This window comes from Colobus angolensis, unplaced genomic scaffold (assembly GCF_000951035.1).
Source record: "Colobus angolensis palliatus isolate OR3802 unplaced genomic scaffold, Cang.pa_1.0 Scaffold102, whole genome shotgun sequence".
Classification (NCBI taxonomy): Eukaryota; Metazoa; Chordata; class Mammalia; order Primates; family Cercopithecidae; genus Colobus; species Colobus angolensis.
The window spans coordinates 8,444,640-8,468,686 of record NW_012111142.1 but is presented as its reverse complement, the minus strand read 5'-3'; the positions used below and the strand labels follow the sequence as shown (position 1 = coordinate 8,468,686).

The 24,047-nt window shown below is 40.3% G+C and overlaps 1 protein-coding gene across 3 annotated transcripts in view; it reads right to left on the bottom strand.

The window, feature by feature from the left end:
• The window catches only part of DAB1 (Dab, reelin signal transducer, homolog 1 (Drosophila)), a 1,258,753-nt gene that overhangs the window by 298,765 nt on the left and 935,941 nt on the right, over positions 1–24,047 (bottom strand). For 2 of the 3 annotated variants that reach the window (XM_011941355.1, XM_011941364.1), the window contains exon 4: positions 4,215–4,417. In XM_011941355.1, coding sequence (XP_011796745.1) covers positions 4,215–4,281 — 67 coding nt within the window. In that variant the 5' untranslated portion in view covers positions 4,282–4,417. Of the gene's footprint in view, positions 1–4,214; positions 4,418–19,662; positions 20,172–24,047 lie in introns of those variants that run through there. The other variant, XM_011941374.1, reaches the window with a different exon arrangement.

Sequence of the window (24,047 nt, the reverse complement as noted above, 5' to 3'; positions counted from 1 at the left end):
AGGTGGCGGGCGCCTGTAGTCCCAGCTACTCGGGAGGCTGAGGCAGGAGAATGGCGTAAACCCGGGAGGCGGAGCTTGCAGTGAGCTGAGATCGAGACGGGCGGATCACGAGGTCAGGAGATTGAGACCATCCTGGCTAACACAGTGAAACCCCGTCTCTACTAAAAAATACAAAAAACTAGCCGGTCAAGGTGGCGGGCGCCTGTAGTCCCAGCTACTCGGGAGGCTGAGGCAGGAGAATGGCGTAAACCCATGAGGCGGAGCTTGCAGCGAGCCGAGATCCGGCCACTGCACTCCAGCCTGGGCGACAGAGCGAGACTCTGTCTCAAAAAAATAAAAAATAAAAAATAAATAAATAAATAAGAAGTTAAATAAATGTAAAAAATAAAAGATAATAGTTTCCAGAAATAGTCCTAAATATTATTCAGCATTTCATCCCTACCAAAAATCATATCAGGGCATAATATTAACTGATAAAAATCATTATATGAGAATATAATATTAACTAATACCAGACACAAGGGCTGTCCCAGAAAAGAAATTATACACCAATCTTGCTGATAAATATAGATACAAAAACCATTCCTTAACCTAACAAATCTTGCTGGTAAATATAGATAAAAAACATTCCTTAACCTAACAAATCAAATCCACCAGGGTGTAGAAAATAAAAGCATTATGACCAAGTAAGATTTACCCCAGAAATGAAGATTTAAAAATCTATCAGTTTAATCCACCACAGTATAAATTATAAGAGGAAAAATATGTATAATCATTGAAATAAATACAGAAAAAAGCATATGATAAAATTCAGCATGCAAATTTAGAATTTAAAAAATACTTCCTAGAAAATAATACATAAAGGGGAACTAATAAATATGTTTTATTTTGTTTTGTTTTGAGACAAGGTCTGGCTCTATTGCCCAGGCTGGAGTGCAGTGGTGCAATTGTGTCCCACTGCAAGCTCCCCTTCACGGGCTCAAGCCATCCTCCCAATTTAGCCTCCTAAGTAGCTGGGACTACAAGCATGCGCCACCATACTTGGCCATTCTTTGCATTTTCTTTTTGTAGAGACAGGGTTTCGTCACGTTGCCCAGGCTGGTCTCAAACTCATAAGCTCAAGCGATCTACCCACCTTAGCCTCCCAAAGTGCTGAGACTATAGGTGTAAGCCACCATGCCCGGCCAGAAAACTATCTTTAGTAAAAACTTAAGCATCACTTACATGTAATCTAGAAGCAATCAGGAACAAGATAAGGACATTTACTATCACTAAATATTATAATGACAGATCCAGGCAATTAGAGAGAAAAAGAATAAGTATTTAAGGATAGATGAGAAATTTATTTGCAGGTTATACGCTGTCTCCATAGAAAATCTAAGCATAGTTGGAGAAAGCAATAGTAATAAAAGACCATAACAACATGGTTATATTCAAGATTCAATGTCAGTATATAAACTGTTTATTCCTTTTAAAGTTGTATTAATTTTGTGCAAGTTAGAAACATTTGTTTAATGAAATACTATTACATCATCAAAACTGAAGAAAAAGAAATGAATTACTGCTTACCAGCACATTTTCTCTCTCTCTCTCTCTCTTTTTTTTTTTTTTTTTTTTTTTTTTTGAGACAGAGTCTTACTCGGCCACCCAGGCTGGAAGGCAATGAAGCCATCTTGGCTCACCGTAACCTCTCCTTCCCAGGTTCAAGCGATTCTCCTGCCTCAGCCTCCCAAGTAGCTGGGATTACAGATGTGAGGACATGGTGAGAAGATGACCATCTACAAGCCAGGAAGACAGCCCTCACCAGGAACCAAACTGGCTGGCACTTTGATCTTAGACTTGTAGCCTCCAGATCTGTGAGAAACATGTTTCTGTGGTTTTAGCTGCCAAGTCTATGGTATTTTCTTATGGCAGCTCAAGCTAATTAAGACAAGATGAATGATGAAAGAAGAGAAAAAGAGAAAAGAGGGCATAGGAGGGAAATTGAGAAAGATGACAGGGAAGGGAGGAGAAGAGAAGGAGAAAAGGAAAAGGGAGGAAAAAGAGGAAGAAGATCACAGCTAACCTTTGTTGAGCATTAAATATATGGTACGTAATATATTAAGTATTTTATTTGCCTTATTTTCATTAATCTTCATAGTGAGCCTTTAAAGTCAGTAATATTATATACCCATTTTGTAAGAGAGGAAAATGAGGCCCAGGTTAAATACTTTCAAAGGTCACATAGTGAGAAAGTGGTAAAGTCAGAATTTGAATCCAGCTCTGCCTACCCAAATTCCATGGTATTAGCCACTCCCTGGAGGACACTCCTCACATACGTATTGTGTTGATTTCAGAGTTTTTTTAGGACATGAAGATGAGGAGGTTCTAAAAGGGTCACCTTCACGCTGTTATCCCAAATCCCCAACTGAGCCAATGTCCTGAAAACCTGAATCCTCTCTGCAGAACGCTTCTGGTTTTGCATGTTAAAATTAAGAATGAAAAAATATGCACTAAGATAACATTTTTAATGCATTAAGCATTCAAGAGTGCAGGTTTGGTGGAAAGGTTAAATTTGAGGCAAAAATATAACTTGTCAGTTTCCACTGAAAAAGCATTTAAATTCTAGTACATACTGGGCTCTGCGACCTCTTTTTTTTTTCCCCCCCCCAAATAGCAGTCTCCCAAGACATGTTCTTTCACCCACTTACTTTCTCTCTATTATTCTTAGACCATGATGCATAGAAAACAGGTTTACATTAATTTTTAGGGAATGAAATAGACTGCCTCCAAAATATTTGTGTTTCAAATAAACATCAAAAGCAAAATTTATAGTCCTTCCTGGGCTTCTGGCTGTCCAAGAGCTGCATATGTATTACAGTTATGTCCCCTACTTCATATAGAGTGTCAGACAAATGCCATCACAAAACATAACTGGGCAGGCACAGTGATGTCTCAAACAAATCACCGTCTATACAAAGAAGTCAAGGGCATCCCGGTTTGCAAGCCCACATTGACAGATTTCAAGACCTGAAAGAGAGCTCTGTCAATCCCCTCCCATGCAGCTGAGAAAACAAGGGAGACAGAGCAGAAACCACAGGGAGAAAACACACACACACAGAGAAAGAAGTTGCTCATATTTAATTGGCAGGGGGTGAAGCTTACTGAAAAACATGGTCCTAAAGCCATGGGGCTAAATTATCCAGAAAACATGAAAAGTGATAGAATTACTTTATTATCACACTATGCCTGCAAAGCTTCATCGCCAGATATCTCTGGCTCCTCTCTGCCAAGCACTTTCTAAGTGCTGAGACTTAAAATGTGAACAAAACATCTAGCTCCAAAGGAGTTTATGCAGGACATTTTTAATAAAGTGAAACACTAACCAAGTGCTAATGAAACAAAACAAATAAAAACATTTATATCAATTTTGGGAGTAAGAAAAGGCTCCCCCAGGAGGCTTCCCTAAACTCAAACCTAGTGAATAAGTAGGAGTCAGTTCAGAGAAAACAACAACAACAACAACAACGAAGGGCAACAAAAAAGGATTTCAGGCTGGATCACGAGTCCAGTGGTTCTTAAAGTAGGGCCTCTGGACCAGCAGGACTGGCATCACCTAGGAAGCTGTTTTAAAAGGAAAGTCTTGTGTCCTACCCTAGACTTACTGAATCTGGCACTTTAGGATGAGACTCAGAAATGAAGGCTTTAAACAAGCCCTCCCAGTGATTGTGGTTCAGCCAGAGTTTGACAACCACTGGTACAGGTAAAGAAGAACTACAGGATGTCTGGAGGGTAAACACGGATGGGGAAGTGGGGAGGTTAGGCAGAGATGTTGCTGGAGGGATGGATAGAAGGCATATGCAGAAAAGCTTTGTATATCATGAGAAAAGTTTTGGATTTTGTTTGGAGACTAATGAAGAGTCATTACATTATTATATTATGAATACGAAACACACAAAATAACTATTTACCAATATATGTGATCATAAAGATACTTATTTATATCATTCCAGAGATTTAAAAACTCATTCCTGTGCAGAAAAGTTTTGGATTTTATCTGGAGAATAATGATGGACCATTACATTATTATATTATGAATACAAAACACACAAAATAACTATTTAAAAATATTTGCAATCATAAAGGTACTTCTTTCTATCATTCCAGAGATTTAAAAACTCATTTCTGTGCAGAAGAGTAGCCATTAAAAAAAAAAAGGTCAAATTCAGCCCTACCTTTCTTTCTGGAGTCTTTCTTGGCGCTGGTTTTCACAGCTACTTGAAGTTCTGTCTCAGTTGACATCCTACTTAATCCTTAGTCCACTTCACACAGATCCCGGGCCTTGGCCAGGCTCATTGAGGACTCTTCTCCAAGAGAAAGACTCCTCCCTTCAGAAATGACACTCTGAGCTGCACATTTCATTCACTCTTTTTGAGTGCTGCAAATCAAGGCAAGAGAACATTCAGAATCATCACTGTTACGAAGTTAAACAGATATTTTTAAAAAGTGAATTGGCAAACATCTACAAACAAAATCTTGGTCTTCATGCAAAAACTGCTCCCATGGTTTCATGAAGGCATTGATAGGGTTTATACAGCAAAGGGAATGAGAGGCTTATAGCGGCAAAACTGCTTCTCAAACTAGGTAACTCAAAATAGATCTTTAAAAGTCTAGATTTATAAGAGGGACAAAACCCAACTCTGTTTTCTGTGTTTCTTATTTTCAAGCATCAGATCCCAACCAGAACATAGAGCAAAGGTATGACCAGCCCCATGGAGATATTTCCAACAAGAGAGTACCCGTCTATCCGCCAAGCTTGATCAGTGCCTTGGCAGCAAAAGCAGATCATATGGAAGTGACCTGTGGTCTGCCCCTCACTGGCAGGCATCAGAGGGGGCATGGAGTTGACATACAACTGGGCTCCAAGGGTAAGGTGACAAGTGGGGCCAAGAAACTTTCCAGCAAGCCAATTTTATGTCAGCTTTTCCTCCAGCTATAAGAGCAGACAAGCATTTAATGTGCAGTGAAAAAGAAAAGAAACAGGCAGACACAGATTTCATTCATTCATTCTCTAATAAATATGCATTGAATAATACCAGGTGCCATTAAACTCAAACACTGTGCTAGGAAGAGTATAATGATAATAAAGATAATACAACCACTTCACTTACAGGTAATAGTTACTATATACTATGCCCTTAGCTACTGCTTCACATATAGTATCTCACTGGGTCTCATTTACATTAAACGAATATACAGTATTCTCTTTGACAATAGTCTTTTCCTGTGACTATCTGATAGTTATATGAGAGGTCTATTAAAAAGTAAACATTTCACCAATTTCCACTTTTGAAAAGTATTAAGAAAAAGCTATTAGAAATGGATCTTCGAATTGTGCAGCCAATTCTTAGTTCATCCCACAGATCTAGAATGGTTTAACAGAAAACAACTGACCTCAAATGCCAGTTTCAGTTCAAAAAGAATAATGACCCAAACCTGTTAATCATGACAATCTAGTTAATCTTAACCAGAAAGTCTAATATAAAAGCCATGTAAAATTATAGTAAAGCTTGAATATGAGGAAATTCTCACCTTAATCTAAAGATATCTGTTTTGTTTTATTTATATACAAGCTAACTATTTTTTTTAAATGAAATAGCCCATATGAAAGTACTTGATCTAGTGAATCTAAGGCTACAACTAAGAAAAACAGAAAGTTATCTCTTTAAAACAGGGTCCATGAAACTGTACACAGAAAATGAGAATTTATCCTGCCACTTTTATACCATCTATCTATATCTTGCCACCAGTCCCCACACCCTTTCCAGCCCCTCCTCTCTAAGACAACATTCAATGGAAGATGACAGAGTCACAAAATTTGGTCATGTGTAAACATAATCAAATTTATCAATAATATTTACCATTTCATCGCAGCAAGTATTTACTAAGAATCTACTATGGGCCAGGTACAAATGCTAGCTCATTCATGTTAACAGATACTTACCAAGTAACCATGCTGGCCAAGAGTACATAATCAAAGGTTGGTTCCTATCCTCAAAGAAGCTCAATCTAACACGGGTATCAGTCATATAAGGGACGGCAACACACATATGTGACCAAAACTAAAACAGGCATATAAATACCAGGCATACGGGGCAGAAAGATGCAAGTATTCATCTTTGCTTGGAAAGGTCAATAAAGCTTCAAAGAGGATAAGCCCTAGTCTGTGAGATGTTGAAGAGCAATGTTTCTGTCAAAAGAACAATAAGGGAAAGGACCAACAGCTTCTCAATAATTATATGTAGAATGAATGAATGAATGAATGGCTGTTTCAGGCAGAAAGATCAGCATGTATAAAAGCAAGGAGGAGTGAAATCAACAACCAAACAAGTAAAAGGAGGCACAAGTCTAGCAGGGAGGTGATGCACTTCCCCATCTTCCCAGTTTTTCCTTGTGCTGCTATCTTTCTATGGAATCTCTTGTCTCAAGTCTGCCTTGACATTCTATTGACTCCTCAAGGTTCAGTTCGAAGAGACATCACAGGCAGAAAGATGTTTTGATCTCTGCAGCACAAAAGACTCTCTCCCAACTTATTTTATGATTTGATTGTTGGACAACTTCAGTTTCAGCCACTTACAAGCCACATGATTTGAGGAAGTTACTCAACCTGGTCTTTGTCTCAGTTTCTTCATCTGTACACTGGGGATAATAGTGCCCACTGGGGGAGCTGTTGTGGCAATCAAGTATGATCACACACGTAATGTGATTGGAAGAGTGTCTGGCATGCCTCCTGGTAAGCATTTGATAAATATTAGGCACATAAATCCCTGTGCCACTTGCTCAAGGCCGCATGGCTGGTATGTGACCGAAAGTCTGTATTATCTCCCCTTTACAAAGGAAGAAACTGATTCAAGTTAATTTTGCTGTTTGAGGATGAATTGTAGGAAATGGTATCATGCCGGTCTTGGACACAGTAGATGCCTAATCTATAAATTCAGAAAGTAGCTGAAATATATGGATTCTATACATTTTCAAGAATCTTTTAAAATCAGTGTATAAAACTGGATTGGATTTGGGCCATTTTCTCTTCTTCAACCTTCTAAATCACAATATAGCATCTCTCCCTATTTCTATCTTCAAAGATGCTTGTTCAACAAAATATGATTATGTTCAAGTGTTACAAGCATTACTTGTGAATTTCTGAAGTACATCCCTACATCAATAATGAAAGGAAACCACCATCATTCTGAATAAAAACTTAAATAAGGAAGCTACAGTACTGTAAGAACGTACCACAGTGTGGACCCTGGCATCCCCTTTAATTTTCCAAAAGGCAGAGGTTGAGCAAATGCTGTGAAGTAACTCCAAATTATTTAGGAAATTCGCTTCTTTGTAATTAAGGAGATTAAAGTCCTCCAGGGCCAGAAACCATGTGACAACTCAAATCATTTTCCCCAGTAAAAGCTGTGAAACCCTATCAGTTAAACTCAGGCTTGCCTGGAATTTTGAAATGCTTCAATAATATTTCTTTGCTCCACACAATCTGCAGTAATTTAATATTCCTGAAGTGTGTCAGGTTTTTTATAATGAGCTCTTCAAATCTAAATGTGAATTATGTAACATTCCACCACAGACATTCTGTCTAGTGAACTGCTTCTAAAATGTAAAATTTCATGTTTAGCGATGGGACGGGGGCCAAAACACCAAACCACAAAGCAGAGAAAACAGATGTGCCTTTTTTTTTTTTAAACAAAGCATGAAGGTTTCAGCAGCTACAATAGAACAAACACACACTAAACACATACTATAATACACATTTGTGTTCTTTCTTTCCCCCTTTTCTCATATAATCCTACAATAAAACAGCTATTACTTATTGAGGGTCCACTATTTGCCAAGTACTATGCTATAAGTTTTTCTGGCATTATTTGATGCAATTCATTCAACTATTTGAAGAGTCCAATACAATTATCTACATTAAACAAATGAGGAAACTGAGGCACAAGCCAGCTTAGGAGCTTGTCCAAAGTCACATAGCTAGTAAATAGTACAGCACAGGGCAAGTTACAAGACACTCGTCTCTCCAACTTCACTCAAAGCCCTCCCAGATTTCTATCAGTGGGTGAATGGAAAAACAAAATATTTGTACCATAGACTATTACTCAACGTATAAAGGAAATGTAGTACTGATACACACTGCAATGTGCATGAACCCTGAAAACAGCAAGCCAAGTAAGTTAGACAAAATATGTTGCATATTGTATGACTTCACTTATATGAAATATTCAAAATAGACAAATCTTTGGAGACAGAATGCAGATCAGTGGTTGCCAGGGGCTATGGGAGGGGCATAAGGCTGAGGAACTGCTTAATGGGTATAGGGTCTTCTTTGGGAGTGATGAAAATATTCTGGAACCAGACGGAGGTGAAGTTGCACAACATCGTGACTACAATAAATACCACTTTAAAATGGTTAATTTTATGTCATGTGAATTTCACCCAAATTAGAAAAAGAAAACAAAACCCCTACCAACCTGAGATGAGCCTCGTGTGATAACACTAAGGCCACAGGAAATTCCAGTTTAAAAACATAACATAGTGCTAAAATACAGATGAAAATGTAGTTTTCCCAAAACCAAGACTTTGAGTTTCTGTGGCAGTAATGGCATGCATTAAAACTCTATGTCACTATTGGCATGTTTTGTGATTTGATGTCTTACTTAGCTTTATCCAAGGCATAAAGCATAGAAAACGGGACATGTATCAACAAGGCCCAAAGGTTTATAACAGTACAGACAAGAAGCCTCACTTTCCTCATCAGTAAAATGGGAACACCACCACCAAGTATGTGAGATTTAGAAGATAAATGAGATTTGGGCATTAAAAAGCCTAGCTCAGTCTATAGCATGCTACCTTTATCTTCACAAAAAGATACACAGGATAAGCAAACCAGATAACATGCAAGTTGTTCTTCATCACTTAGTGGTGATGTGACTGGGTGTCAGGGTAAAAAGGGATATGACAAAGGGTGATACTTCTCAGAACACAGCTTTTTGCATAATTCCCACATTTGGAAGTATATTAATGTTCTATATATCTGAAAAAAAAAAATTAATAGGGAAGGTAAGGGTGAGCGTAAAACTAAAAGTAGATGGAAGCAAATCAATTCAATTGTATGTTAAACGGACATCGTAAGCACACTTGCTAAAGAGGTGGAGGAGAAAAAACTATCAAATAACATAAACACAGTATTGGATGGCACACACCCAGTCTTGGGTAGAGTTGAAGCAAGAGCAGCAGCAAACAAATTCTGAAGTCTTTTTAGTAGGCTTGTTTTCTGTAGTGTTATGAGCAAAGCAATTCTGAAACTATTTTCGATGTTCTATAGAATGGAGCAAAGGAATAAATGCACAGATACTGTTGGGAGCCAAGCTTCTCCTATGGGACAAGAGATGTTAAAACATGGAAAGGAAAGCAGGAAAGAATGCTAAAGTGATAGACTGAAAATTGTAGGTTTCAAAGTAAACTCGGGATTTATAAAATACGCATGCATCTGTATATAAATGTATAGGTATGAATGTATGTATGTGTTGATATGCAACTACTTCCTATCTCTGTTCATTAAGAGGGCCTAGGAGCAAAGATACTCTAGCAACAATGAGATAACTAATACTTAGATTTTGGATTCTGTTATCATTTTCCAGCAAAATAAACCAAGGCTTCTTGGGGGAAATGAATTATTTCAGAGCCGGCACATGGCAGGTACAAAATGAGCCTGAAATATCTTGTTATTCCAGAAATTAAGTGCTCAAAACAAACAAAAAATGATGAGAGAATTTTATAAAAGACACAGAAGCCATCATGAAGAGTTCTTGCCAGCCTAATTAGGAATTATTTAAACACTGATATAATTAACGATGGTAATAAATAATAAACCATTGAAAAAATAGGAATCCACAAATCTATACTGATGACAGACAGACAAACAAATGGGGTAAGAATGGAAGGCTGTCTTGCTTATAGCAGAACAGGTGCTGACTGGTAAATACCGAGTGCTGGAGTTATAAAATCAACATTTTGCAGCCATCAGAGCCATCAGAGTAAAGACTGGTCAGGCAAGAATCATCAACAGATGCTAAGTCCAGGGAAAAATGTTTGATAAGAAGCAGAATATTTGCAGGTCTTAAACTGTCTTCCCACTTATTGTGTATCAGTTCCAAGGGAAACTTTGTAATTATATAGTGGAGAAATTGGACAAAACCTTGTTAACAAAATTAACATCAACAAACAGGGGCAGATGGACAGCATGTGATACCCTGAGCAGAACACAACATCACTATGCAGTACTGTGTAGTATTCTGGCCAGGAATCTAATCAGATTAGGCATTTAAAAAATGGGAAGGGGAGAGCTGTATTCATTGAAAATGTAATAAAAGACAAAAAGAAGCTGTAGAAATATTTTAGATTAAAAGAAATTAAGCAGAAATAACAATTAAATATCGTATCTATACAGGATATTGTACTGGAGAGAAAAGAAATGTTAGCCCCCCAAAATTACTGAGCCAATTGATAATCTTGAATATGAATAGTAAGTTAGGTAAACATATTGCATTAATGGTAAATCTATTTAACTTGAAAACTTTCCTGTGAATATATAAAGTAATATAGTTGTTTTTAGGAAACACACTAAATATTCAGGAGTAAAGGGCCAAGATATGTGCACCTTATATTCAGATGATTCAGAAAAAAATTCATATACGTGTATACATGTATGTGTATGAACATACGTGTGAATATATTTATGCATATACGTACCTGCACAGTGAGAAAACACACAAATGATAAATTAAGTAAGATAAAATATCAGCAACGGGTGACACTAAGTGAAGGGCATAGGGTGTTTTTTGTATATTCTTATGCCTATACTTTTTTCTGTAATTGTGAGATTATTTCCAAATTAAGAAAAAGGAAAAAAAAGCCTAGCTCAAACTCTAACACAAAGAAGTATGTAGTTAAGTCAATTCTGGCCTCACTTTTCTCCTAAGTTCAAACCCATTCCAGCTCCCTAGATGGCATGCTTTCTAATGCCCAAGGCTAGCTGAGTTTAAAATTCGTTTATGGCTGCCAGTTCTGACTCCACCTCCACCCCTGTAACTCCCCAGATTGCCAAACTTGGCAGAAGTCTACGGACCAAAGTTGCATGGAACAGGGTCCTTTCTTCCTGAGCTCTAAACTCCCCCTCTAGACTGTATTCCGTGCCCACTCAGACTTTACATCCTCCTGCCACCTGAATCACTGCAGGTTCCCTTAATTATTCAGCCTAAGTAGGCCTTTTGTAGATTATGTATCTCCCTCTCCATCCCTGGGACTATGTCATTAACCTGTCAATCCTTTTTTTTTTTTTTTTTTTTAAATGTCAAAGGCTATCTGATCTGACCCTGGCAATTTGGAAAAGGCCTAAAATTCCCCCACGCTGCATATTTGATTTTTGCAGGGTCAAGACAACAGTCAAATGTAAGGCTTTGCAGGAACCCAGCGGCAGCAGTTCTATAAAGCTGCTGTGGGTGTGAAAGGTACAAGTGTTATAGAAGCTTTGGCAGAATATTGAGAGATGCTGTATCTTTCTGCTAATAAAGGACCACCATCATTGCAGCAGATGTACAATCATCATCTTCTTTACCAAACCTTTCAAGAAAAATAATACATTGATAGGACGTATTCCTAGCTTTAAAACTTTGAAGCCCACAAAACTGATAGCTTTACAGCCTTAGTATGGATCCAGTCAAAGCTCTCTTGCCATAACTGTAACAAGAAAGAGGAGAAAACAAATCACAAATATGGGAGACTATCTTAGTCTAACAGCTCATCTTCGTGATGTGGCATTGTTAGTTATATTTACCCCACAGTTTGAAAAAAAATAAAATTTTAGGCAATTTATAGAAAGCCTTATCAAATCCATTTTCTATAATAGGATAAACCAAATAAGAAAGTAGGAGCAAAGGGACACAAAAAATTAGAAATGAAGATGAAGGCAGAAGCAAGAATAAGACATCAAAAACATTGATACGGCTGTAGAAGACACGCTATATGTTTGACTATGAGATACCTAGAAGCCAAAGCAAAGAGAGAAAAGATCAGTTACAATTTCACAAAACCTATAGAACTTTTATTTCCCTTTGGACCAGAAGTGGAGAAAGAAAACTATCTATCAGTTTTCATGAAATCGACACTGTGGTATCACAAATGTTAAGATAAGCAATGTCTCTATAAAATTCTAAAAGAGAATGTGCCACATCTCTTACTGTATGCTGAGATCATAAAACTAACACTGACAGCATAATACAAGTAGTAACAATTTTAAATAGGGTCCAAACAATGCGGCCAAAATCCATTTAAGTTGTTTATGAACAAGGCATATTTTCTTTTTATTAACTAAATTGAAAGGTAAATAAGGGGGATCTTGCGACACAGTATCTGATGGTCTAGCTTTTCTAGGGTATAATCTAGAATTAAACAAACTAATCTTTTTTATCAGTTTACTCATCTGTAAAATAGAATAATAATAGAATAATCTCATAGGTTTATGTGAAAGTATTTTTGGAAAAATAAAATGCTATGTTCCAGAAGGCAGCACTCTTGTTATTCAGACATCAGTCAATCTTTGGCAAGGCAAAGAGGGAGGGAAGACAGTGTGTTTCTGTGATCAAACTCAAAGCTAACAAAAGCCAGAACCGGGTTTTAGCAATATTAAAGGAATTTATTTGACAGCAACATGGCATACTTAGCAACATTTCATTTAACTAATGGATCACACGGTTTCGTTAACTATTTATAGTACCATGAAAATTCATTACATAAACTCTTAGGGTATCAGAAAAAAAAGCAAGTGTATAAACCTAAAATAATTTCGTTAGTGTTTTCAATTAGGACCCCAGTTACATCCAACCTTCTAAAATTCTCACCTCTAATTTTACAAAAACATATCGACCAGCAGTTGGCAGAATCTAAAGCAGCAAGCTGTCCAAGGGGCTGGGCTGGAAGCCTGCCTGACTCCGCCATTGACTGCCTGGGTCAATTTAGACCTTTAAGCTCTGTAACCAGCCTCAGCCTCAATTTCTTCCTCTGTAAAATGGGAATACCTTTTCATCTCACTGGGCTTACAGGAGACCAAAACGCACAAAGCTATATAAAATGTCACAGCTGCCTGCCTTGCGTTCAGCTCATTCTTGTCTCCCACCTCCCCTTCTCTCCTCATCCTCTTTTTCTCTACCCTGTCATACAGATGTGGCTCTGTCTGCCCAGCAGGCCTTAAACTGTCCCAACCCTGAGTGGGAAAGTGCTCTATACACCTTTGCGTCCACACCAGCCCCCTGCACAGGGCCTGCCATGTTGTATTGGCTGGCAACAAATATTTAAATAAGGAAACAAATTCACTGAGTCATTGAGCAAGAAGTTATTAAACACCTATTCTTTGATAGACCACTACTCTAGATGCTCAGAAAGAAATAAAGATGATATAATTCCAACTGCAAGGAGCTCAAATTGTTAGGGAGGGAAAAAGAGACAGTGAATGCATGGCATGGTAACAGTTTATATGAGAGAAATCATAGGATTCTCAGAGATGCAGAGGATAGGCACTGCCTCAACCTGGAGATGCTACAGGGTGGAGTGAGGCAGAGTTAGCAGTGGGGATGCAGACGGAAGACTTCCAAGAAGAGGAGATCCTTGAACTGAGTTCAGGAAGACTAGTAAATGTTAGTCACCTTAAGAAAAAAAACTATAGATGTTAGCATGAAACACAGAGAAGACATAATCAATCCTGGGAACTCAAACAGTTCATCACGGCTGGGTAGCAACAAGAGGCAAATCTGCAGAAAGAGACAGAGGCCAGACTGCAGTGGACCTGAATTCAGATCCTGCTAGCGAGGTACTTGAAAGGGGTGCTGTAAACCCAGTGGTGTACAGCCCAAGGAGGCCCCAAGAAAATCCACTGGGGTGGGAAAATCAAACTCTACAATGCGTAAGATTATTTTTAGCTACAAAAATAAATAAAAGTTTATTCATTTAATATGCAGATTAACAGTAGCACATGTACGTACCATATTCCAAAATTCATACACTGGTGAAGACCTCAAAAATTACTCATTGATTCATTGACTACTCACAGGTGACAGGGGCCACCACAGTGGGATAACAGGGGAGCAACTGATACAGTTTCTGTTCTTGCAAGATGGTGCTTGTCCAGGAATCACCCAGGGACTGAGGGCCAAGCAAAAGACTGCTGCATGAAGGGAATAAATTTAAAAGCACACATGCTTCCATTTTCTTTTCCAAAGAGTTCCTAGATAAATGAATCTTCAAAAAAAAAAAAAATGGTAAAAAGCAAACATACCCAACTCCTTCAGAACATAGTCATTAAATCACAGGTTCTGTCAATCAAAGCAGGTCAACACACACTTCCCAAACACTGACTCTGTGTAAGCAGACCCTGTAAATGCTGGAGGTACAGAAGGAGATTAAACAAGGCTGACCAGAGCTACAGCCTCCCAGGGCAGGGTCTGACCTCAGGTGCTCATCACACCTGCTCTCCAATACACGGGTTCTAAAGGGGCATCTCCCTCATTGGCCTTTATAGCGACAATACCATTCCTCATTTTAACCCGACTCCACACCAGCCAGGTGAGGCGAAGCAGGCATACTGTGTTTATTTGCTCTTGGAGACCGAACGCTCTGTGCTCATCCCTGTTTCCTCCACAGAGTGTTTGAGCAACGTGAACTATTGCTATTCCCTAGGGTCTAGCAGGGAGAAAAGACAAGTATTTAACACCGGCCTCCCTGTGAAGGGGATTTTAAATAAACAAATGCCGCATTTGGCAGCTTCACCTGCTGATTTACCTAAAATATACACTGCCATTATTTACTCTCTCTTCCACAAGCTGCATTTCATTATCTTCAAAGTTGACAATAAGAAACAGAACAGAACCAACATCTTAAGTACCAAGCCTAGCTAGTACAACAGATGTCCCCAAGCTGCTCCGCTTCACGAGTGCCCCTGGGCAGGGACTCATCTTGAACCATCCAACTCTCAGTGACTGTCTGGGTCCCAATGACAGATTCCTCCTGTAAGAGTCTTACCAGCTGGACCCACTCAAGGTCCCTGCTAATAGATGCCACCTTCTCCTTCTGGAGGGAAGAGAAAGACAGGTGGCAGGCTTTCTTTCATCACTGATAACCTATTTTTCTTCTCGCTCCCCTCAAACATATTTTTACCACCTTCCTTTTGACAAAAAGGGCTATCATCTTCCTTTAGCTTGCTAAATCTCAATTACTATAAAATGGATACATGGATGGCTCAAATTTTCTCCACAAAAGGATCTGCGCTTGACGGGAAGCAACCGAATTTCCACAATTATCTCCCTGACAAAAAGGATACACAACAGCGATAACCGTGTTTTCCTGAAGCCATAAATGAGAATGGAGGCCCTGACAAAGGATATCTTTTTGTTGTTGTTTCTTGATTTGTGAATGTATTCATTGGAACCATCTCACAAAAACGTAAAAATGCAATCACACTTGGAAGGTAATGAGCAAATCAGCAACATGGAAAAGCCTCCCTACTGTTTCACCCTGCAAACCACTACAAACTCAAACTCCCCTGCACAGGAAGCCTTCCCTGACCACCTACCTGCACTCACTCCTTACACACCACCCCGCTACTTACGAGGAAGAGCACAGTGGGCAGCTCCCGAATGGGAGCTACAGCTGGAATCACCTGAGGAGCTGCTGCCCATCCCTGGATTCTTATTTAATTGGTTTGAGGTGCAACATGGGCACTGTTGTTTTTTTTTTTTCTTTAATTTTATGTTTTAGAGACAGAGTCTCACTCTGTTGCGGGATAGAGTGCAGCGGTACAATCATAGCTTACTGCAGCCTCAACTCCTGGGTTTGAGGGATCTTCCCACCTCAGCGTCCCAGGTAGCTGGGACTACAGGTGCATGACACTGCACCCAGCTTGGCAAAAGGAGATTCAAAAGCTTCCCAGGTGATTCTAAAATGCAGTCACATTTGGCAAACGCAGGAATAAAGGTTAAGAGAACTTGGCATGACCCCTCTCACTACTTGGGTAGGGTTGGGCACGTTATTGAACTCCACAAACCTGAATGTGTTCACTGCAAAATGCGATGACTCTGAATACATGCCACATCTGACTCTAGTATTAAATGATGTAATCCACATAAAATGTTTATCTCACAGTGGTAAGTGCTGGTGGAAAGCAGAGAAATGCCCCTCCCCAAAGATGCCCAAGCCCTAATCACTGGAACCTGACGTAGATGACTGAGATAATGAAAACCGGGGCTTTTGAACTCCTGAGATTTAGATGACATTTGAGGTTTTGAACAGAAGAGACCAGAGAGATCCTGGGATGGGGGGATACATACTGCATGAAGGATGAACACTGGTCTTTGGGTGGGCGGGCCGACAGTGGTAGACAGAATGGTGACGCCCACAGATGCCTCCTCCCTGGCTTCTGGAGCCTGTGCACATGTTGTCTGTCACATGGCAAAGGAGTTGTATGTGTTACTGCCCTGCTCTGCCTTTCACCCCAGTCGAGTCCCAGCTGGCTGGGCCCAGGACAGATCCCTCCCCAAGGACAATCTGCTGCCTGACCAGCAGTCACAGTTCAGCCTGGCAGAAAGAACTACATCCAAGTTGGATATATAAAAAGATATGCATATTCTGTCTTTCAAGAATTTGAATTTGTTAATGCAGACTCTATCCACTGGTAGAGAGACCAGAAGTGAAAAGACGAAGGGGCAGAAGCCAGGAGGCAGCAAGGCCAAGACTTTGCAGAAGTTGTGAGTTAGCAGAAGTGAGGACTAGCAGAAGCCACTAGGTAAAGAAAAAACAGATAATTAGAAAGGGGAAAGAGAGAGATCATTTTCAGTAGAAGTAGAAACGGAAGACACTCAATGGCAGGGAGCAAACAAAATCCTGTGCAGCAGGAACAACATGATACCTAATCCCAAGAGATACCCAGGATTCTTCCTGTTAGAAAGTCATACCCAGTATTTACGAGGCCAGGCTCTATGGCTATTCCTAACTCCAGAAAAACTCCCCCCTGCCTTACTGCTATTCATGGCCTTACTATGTCATAGTCTTCCTTATTGTAGGGGCCTGCAACAAACAGCCTGAAGCTCCTATACCTGTCATCGGAACCCTTAGTCCATTCTCGTATTGCTATAGAGAAATACCTGAGGCTCCGTAATTTATAAGAAAAGAGCTTTATCTGGCTCATGGTTCTGGGGAGGCTTCAGAAAGCTTTTACTCATAGCAGAAGGGAAGGTAAAACAGGAGCAGGAGAGAGGGTTGGGGAGGTGCCTCATACTTTTAAACAGTCAAGTATCCTGAGAACTCACTCACTATCGTGAAGACAGTATTGAGGGATGAGGCTCGACAATTCATGAGAAATCCACCCCCCATCCTGCATCCAGTCACATCCCACCAGGACCCACCTCCAATACTGGAGATTACAATTCAGCATGAGATTTGAGCAGGGACACAGATCCAAACTATACCACTGTTATCTGGTGTCTGGCAAAGAAAAGCCATGAGCATCACCGTCTCACAGACTTGCCCAGGGAGTTCCAACTGTGGCTCCACCAAGTCCCAGATGTGTGACCTTCAGCAAATCTCTTGAAGTCTTTGAGCCTCCCTTTCTACCTCTGGAAAGCTTGGAAATTGGTACCTTACCCATAAGCATTGCTGAGTAGAATAAATAAGGTAATATATGCAAATTGCCTGGTACTAGAGAAGGTGTTCATTACATATTGTTTGCCTTCCCTTCCCTCTATTTCATTTGCATATACTTCTTTGGAATGAAAAGAAAGATGTTTCTGATATTTATTTGCTATACCATATAACTACTGATTACTTAATCCATACTTCTCAAAATGAGTTAGGAAACAATTATTAATACCAAAAAATTATTCCTCCTATGATGTGAAATCTGATACGTTCACTTTGCCTGATCTTCAGGCTCTAGTTTGGCATATCTCCCCAAACTCACAACTCAGATAAGCATCCCTAAGTGAAATACAAGCTATAGGCGGACTGGGTTGATCACAGACCCCAGAGCACACCTTGGTTATCCAATACCAAACTTCTTCACCTATTCAAACTCAGCTCACCTTTGGAGGTGCCAGCGGGAAACTGATGACACACTCACATTAAGATTATTTCTGAAGACTTAATAAAGAGATTATTTACACGAGTGGGCTAGATTGAAGAGAAACCCCAAAGGACAGTGCAGTGTCCCAGGGAGAGAAGAGCAGAACTGTTACCTCTGCTAGGCCTGAAGGGATGAGAGGAGGGAAAGGCTACCAGACCAGGAGGGAACCCTGTAGAGACATTTCCTTAAAAGGAGCAGTGACCTTCAGTCTAGGAAGCAGCAAACCCAAGGCCAGCCAGCAGGGAGAAAGAAGCTGAAAGGAAGATCAAAAACACAGAGACTTACCTCTCCTCTCCTCTCCTCTCCTAAGTCTCCTGCTAGGACCCAGCACTGGCTAATCCCCATGAGTGGCCAAAGGGTCAGAAGGCCCACAGAGGAAAGAGGGATGGACACAGTCCACACAGGTCAGCTTCCCAGAGCAGGAGAATGGGGCAGAGAGAGCCCTAGAGGGGCAAGCAGAAGACAGCCAAAGGCCCAGGTAAAGCCCTCCCGCTCCAGTAAGGATTTCCTATCACAGCCTATGTTCTTCAAAATTCCCAAGGAACTGCATGCCTTTATGTCTCCTATAACAGAGCATAAAACAGAAGGGAGAAATGAAGAAAAGGAAGGAATTACATTCATGAGAACCTACTAGGCTTCATGTTCTGTGCTAAGCAGTGTACACATTCGCCATGCCGTTACTTCTTTACAATCTGGAAAGGTAAGTATGATTCTTCCCATTTTGTAGTGGTGGAAACAGAGGCACAGAAGTGATAAAGTGTCAAGTCCCGGGTCCCATTCCTGTGGCGAATCCAGATCTAGAACCCAAGTGTATCTGATTCCAAATGTCACAACGCTTCCGTAAAACCATACTGCCTTCATAGTCATTTCTTATCTACCTGTATCTTGTCCCTCAATGAGCCTGAAGGCCACCTGAAGGCATAGATGGCCTTCTATTTCTCTCGCATCTTCCTTTGCCTTTGTGCTAATAAGATGCAAGAAAGCTACATATATATATTAGCTGATAAATAAAATCACAAAATCTTTGAAATCCCCACAATCCTATTTTTTTCTCAGTTTAAAAATATCTTGTTTTGCCAAACACTCAGAAACTTCTTTTCTCTCTTAGAACAGGCTTTCTTTTTTTTTTTTTTTTTACACACATCTTATATTGGGATTCACAACTCATCGCTCCCACAAGAAATTTCCCCAGGCTCCTTGTCTATTCAGGCAAGCACTTGGTAAATTCAGAAAACAGTTTAGGTTCATTTCTGCTTGCCAAGTACGAGGCTTCTGGGTAGCCTGCTCTTATGCGAAGCTTTAAAAGAAATATTATGGGCATTTACTTAAGCATATCCAACAATATTTTTTAAAATGGACTCTTTGAAGTATTACTAATAATAAAAACAATAAAATAATTAATGATACGAGCATGGCAGCTCTGTATATTTGATATTATGTGAGTGCAATCTTACCTGGTGAGAATTTCTAAAAGGCCCCAAATGCCTTTCTGACATTTCATCATTAACTCCTTTTGCCTTCTCTGCAGAGTAGCAAAGATGAGCTTGTGTAGGCTTCAAGTGGAGGTTGAGGCCTGAGGCCCAAACAACTCACTTTCTCCACTCCACACTCACCTCCCATTTAACAGGAAGACAACAAACCTCGTCAGAACATAGCAACAGTGAAAGGAAAGGATCTTCCAGTATTTTAGGAGGACCCCCTCGGGTCCCCCTTTGTCTGTGCACTCATTTGACATTTCCTTTCTAACAACGACTGTCACGGTTTGCCAAATACCTTCTCTTTTGTGCTTTCATTTCATCTTCATGGTGCTGTCCTCATTTTACCGTGGTTGGGGATGATATAAGCCACAGTTCCCAGTTAAATAGGAGTGGCCTCCATGCCTTTTGAGTCCAAGATCTTTTCTGTACCTTGTAAATACCACCTGAATTCTGGCTCTATATTATGCTATCTTAATTAGAGGATCAGCCCTATTAAAGGTACTGCCATCCTGAATGATAGTGAAAGCAGGACCTGTTGCTAGTAGGAGAGTTCCCCACTCTTCCCCAGCTGGTGAGACCACACCTCCTTCCCCATCTGTGGAATCTAGACCACACATCCCAGACCACACCTCCTTCTCCATCTGCTGAATCTAGGCCACACCCTCTTTCCCTTTCTGCTGAATCTAGGCCACGCTCCCTTTCCTGTCTGTCGAATCTAGACCACACCTCTTTTCCTGTCTGCTGAATCTAGGCTACACCTTTTTTCCCTGTCTGTTGAATCCAGACCACCTCCCCTTCCCTGTCTGTTGAATATAGACTACACCCCCTTTCCTATCTGTTGAATCTAGGCCACACCTCCTTTCCTGTATGTTGAATCTAGACCACACTCTCTTCCCTGTCAATTCAATCTAGACCACACTTCCTACACCACCTTCTTTCTCTAGCTATGGAAGCTAGACCACACCTTCCAGACCAGGCTTCCTCCCCATCTGCTGAATCTAGACTACACCTCCTGTCCAATCTGTTGAATCTCTGCACCTTTGCCCAGCCACCTGATGAGAGCTGTGGGGTCACTAACCTGCCCTCTCCGGAGGGAACTTCAACCTTTGCTTATTAAAATTTACAGTCTAAATTAGAAGTACTCTTTAGAGATAAAAAGACCAAAATCAAGATAAAACAATACTAAATTGCTTCCAAGAACCAAACTAGTATGCCAGTTAATCCAGATTTGTAATTGGGTTATCCCTAAAAAATAAGCCAGCCTTGATTAGGTGCCCATTAGCTTTCAGCTTCCAGAGAGCAGCAAGCTAGTCCTGCAAACAGGCATTCTCTTGACATCTGTGATTCTCTGGGTATTACCAGTTAATGTCCACGCAAGGAGGAATGGATATATGATCAGAAGAAGCATGAAAAGATCTCCTCCTCTCAGGAATTCCAGGGGGAAACACCCACAGAAAATCACAGGGTTGAAAAAAATTGGTATATCAAATACTCCTTTGAAAAATTTTATAAAAGCTGTGAACACTTTCCCAAAGCTCAAGTAAAGAACTTAAGATGTAAAGTGGGGATTTAAAAAAAAAAAATCAAAAAGGAAACAAAAACTCAGTATGTTTAAAAAGCACAATTTAAAAATCGTCAGTACTATATGCACTGACTTTTCATCTTCTAACTTTTTATCCAATCATTCTGTTGGCATATGGCCACAAAATCACAGTAAAATAAGAAATGGCTTCTAATAATAATAAGACTGTATGGCTAAAAAGTACTTTTCCATCTGTGTGTCCTAATGAAATTCTCTCAATACCCTCAGAAAAACACAAAATAGGAATCTCAGTGCTCATTTTAAAGACTGAGCAACTGAGGCTCCAGGAAGGAAACTGACTTACCTACAGCTCCAGTACTAGGAAATGGCGGCAACCAAGCTAAGATCAAAGTCTTTAGGCTTCTAGTCTAGGGTTTTAAAGATGAAAAGAAACTCGCATATCAGCTAGACCCATAGCCTAGAGCAAGCGTGTCCAACCAGCACCCTGCCAGCCACATGTAGCCCAGGATGGCTTTGAATGCGAACCACCACAAATTCATAAACGTTCTTAAAATATTATGAAATTTTTTGTGATATTTTTTAGCCCATCAGCTATCATTAGTGTATTTTATGTGTGGCCCAAGGATATTCTTCTTTTTCCAACGTGGCTCAGAGAAGCCAAAAGATCGGATACCCCTGACCTAGAGTCTTCACTTTACACTGAAGAACGGTATCTTGGAAAGATCGAATGCTTTCCCTGAAGTTACACAATGAGTAAGTTACACAGATCAATTAGCTAGGTCACCTGATCTTTAGTCCACTTCTGACACCACTGTGGTCCACTGAGCCCATCGTTCATAACATCTGTCAGAGAGAATACTTCCGTATGATTTGTATTATTAGGCAATTTCTAGCTTCATTCACTTTTATAAGATTTCTGCTCCTAGAATAAGTTTGTTTTAAAACATTTCAAAAGGCATAAAAGTGTCTTTTAAAAGAATTAAAGCATGACAAGACTTCTGCCCACACTTTAGAGGGAGCCCTTTGTACACAACATAATTTACCAAAACTCAGGTAACATAACTTACCAAACTCAATGTTTTCTAGCATTCTAGAAAACATTTTCCTAGAACTCCAGGCACAGGCAAGAAAGAACTCAGACACAGAAGAAATAACTCAGCAGCTGAAAGCAAACAAACCCCAACAACCTGGGCAAATTAATTTCTAGTAAAGAGCTCTACTCAGAGATTTAAAAATATAAAGTTAAATACTACATTACCCATGTTGATCATGCTGCAGAGCAAAGCTCCAGAACACAAAGAAGGAAGGACAAAGTACACAGCTGAGATCATAATTAGTGACTTTCAGTGATCACCAGAGAAGGGGTTTGGCAAGGAGCAATCACATGGGGAGACACAGTTTAGTGTTCTGCTGTAAACATCATCAGGGCAGGAGGCATTTACACACAGACCCCCGCCACTCCAAACACGTTTATTTACTCTTTCAATCAATGCGTAGTATAATTTACAGACTGCGGGCTATTTGCCATACATTGTTCAGTTCTGAGGACACAGATTATGTTCTAGTGAAGGGTGGTGGACAATAAATCAATCAAGTCTATCAAGTATACTATATGTCAGGTATTGGTAAGTGTTACGAAGTAAAACAAGGATGGGAGGGCTATACGAAGTGCTGGAGAGGAGTAAGTCTTTTTAATGAGTAGCTAGTGAAGGCCACACTGAGATGACATTGGAGCAAAACTTTTAAGAGGGTGAAGGTGCATGCCATGTAGAGATCTGGGGGAAGAGCATTTGAGGCAGAGGGAACAGCAAGCCCAAAAAGCTCTGAGGCAGAAATTAGCCAAGCACTTTCATCAAAGAACAGTGGAGATGCTAGTATGGGACACAGAGGACAGGGAAAAAGAAGTAAAGGATGAGATCAACAAAGCGGATGCCAGAGCCAAGCCCAGATGGAAAGTATGGCACAGTCCTTGCTGCTCAGTGGCTCCCAGTCTAGCAGGAAGTAAGCAATTGTGCCCAGAAGGCTAGGGTTTTCCGGGCTGGCTTCGCCAGTCACTCCCTGGGCAACTCTAGGAAAGGAAAACTTTTGTGAGGCTCGCTTTCCTCATTTGTAAAAGAAAAAAAAAAAAAACAGGCCGGGCGCGGTGGCTCAAGCCTGTAATCCCAGCACTTTGGGAGGCCGAGATGGGCGGATCACGAGGTCAGGAGATCGAGACCATCCTGGCTAACAAGGTGAAACCCCGTCTCTACTAAAAAACACAAAAAACTAGCCGGGCGAGGTGGCGGGCGCCTGTAGTCCCAGCTACTCTGGAGGCTGAGGCAGGAGAATGGCGTAAACTCGGGAGGCGGAGCTTGCAGTGAGCTGAGATCCGGCCACTGCACTCCAGCCCGGGTGACAGAGCGAGACTCTGTCTCAAAAAAAAAAAAAACAATAATAATCTCATTTCATCTATCCCACTAACCCTGCTCCCCCATCTCTGTAGTGAGCTAGCTTCAAAATGCTACTGTCATTTCTCTGCCGAACAACTGCAAGGGTTTAATAGTTTCATTTCCGTAATAGTTTCTTTCACAGATAAGAAACTTAAATGCAGAGAGTTAAAGTTCTTGCTCGAGAAAATACAGATAGAGAGATGGGCATGGTAGCTTACTCCTGTAATCCTGGCTACTTGGGAGACTGAGGTGGGGAGTGTGTGAGCCTAGGAATTTGAGGCTGCACTGAGCGATGATAGTGTCACTGTACTCCAGCCTAGGTGACAGAGCAAGAGCCCATCTCTAAAAAAAATAGATAGATGATAGATTGACAGACAAGCAGCAGAACT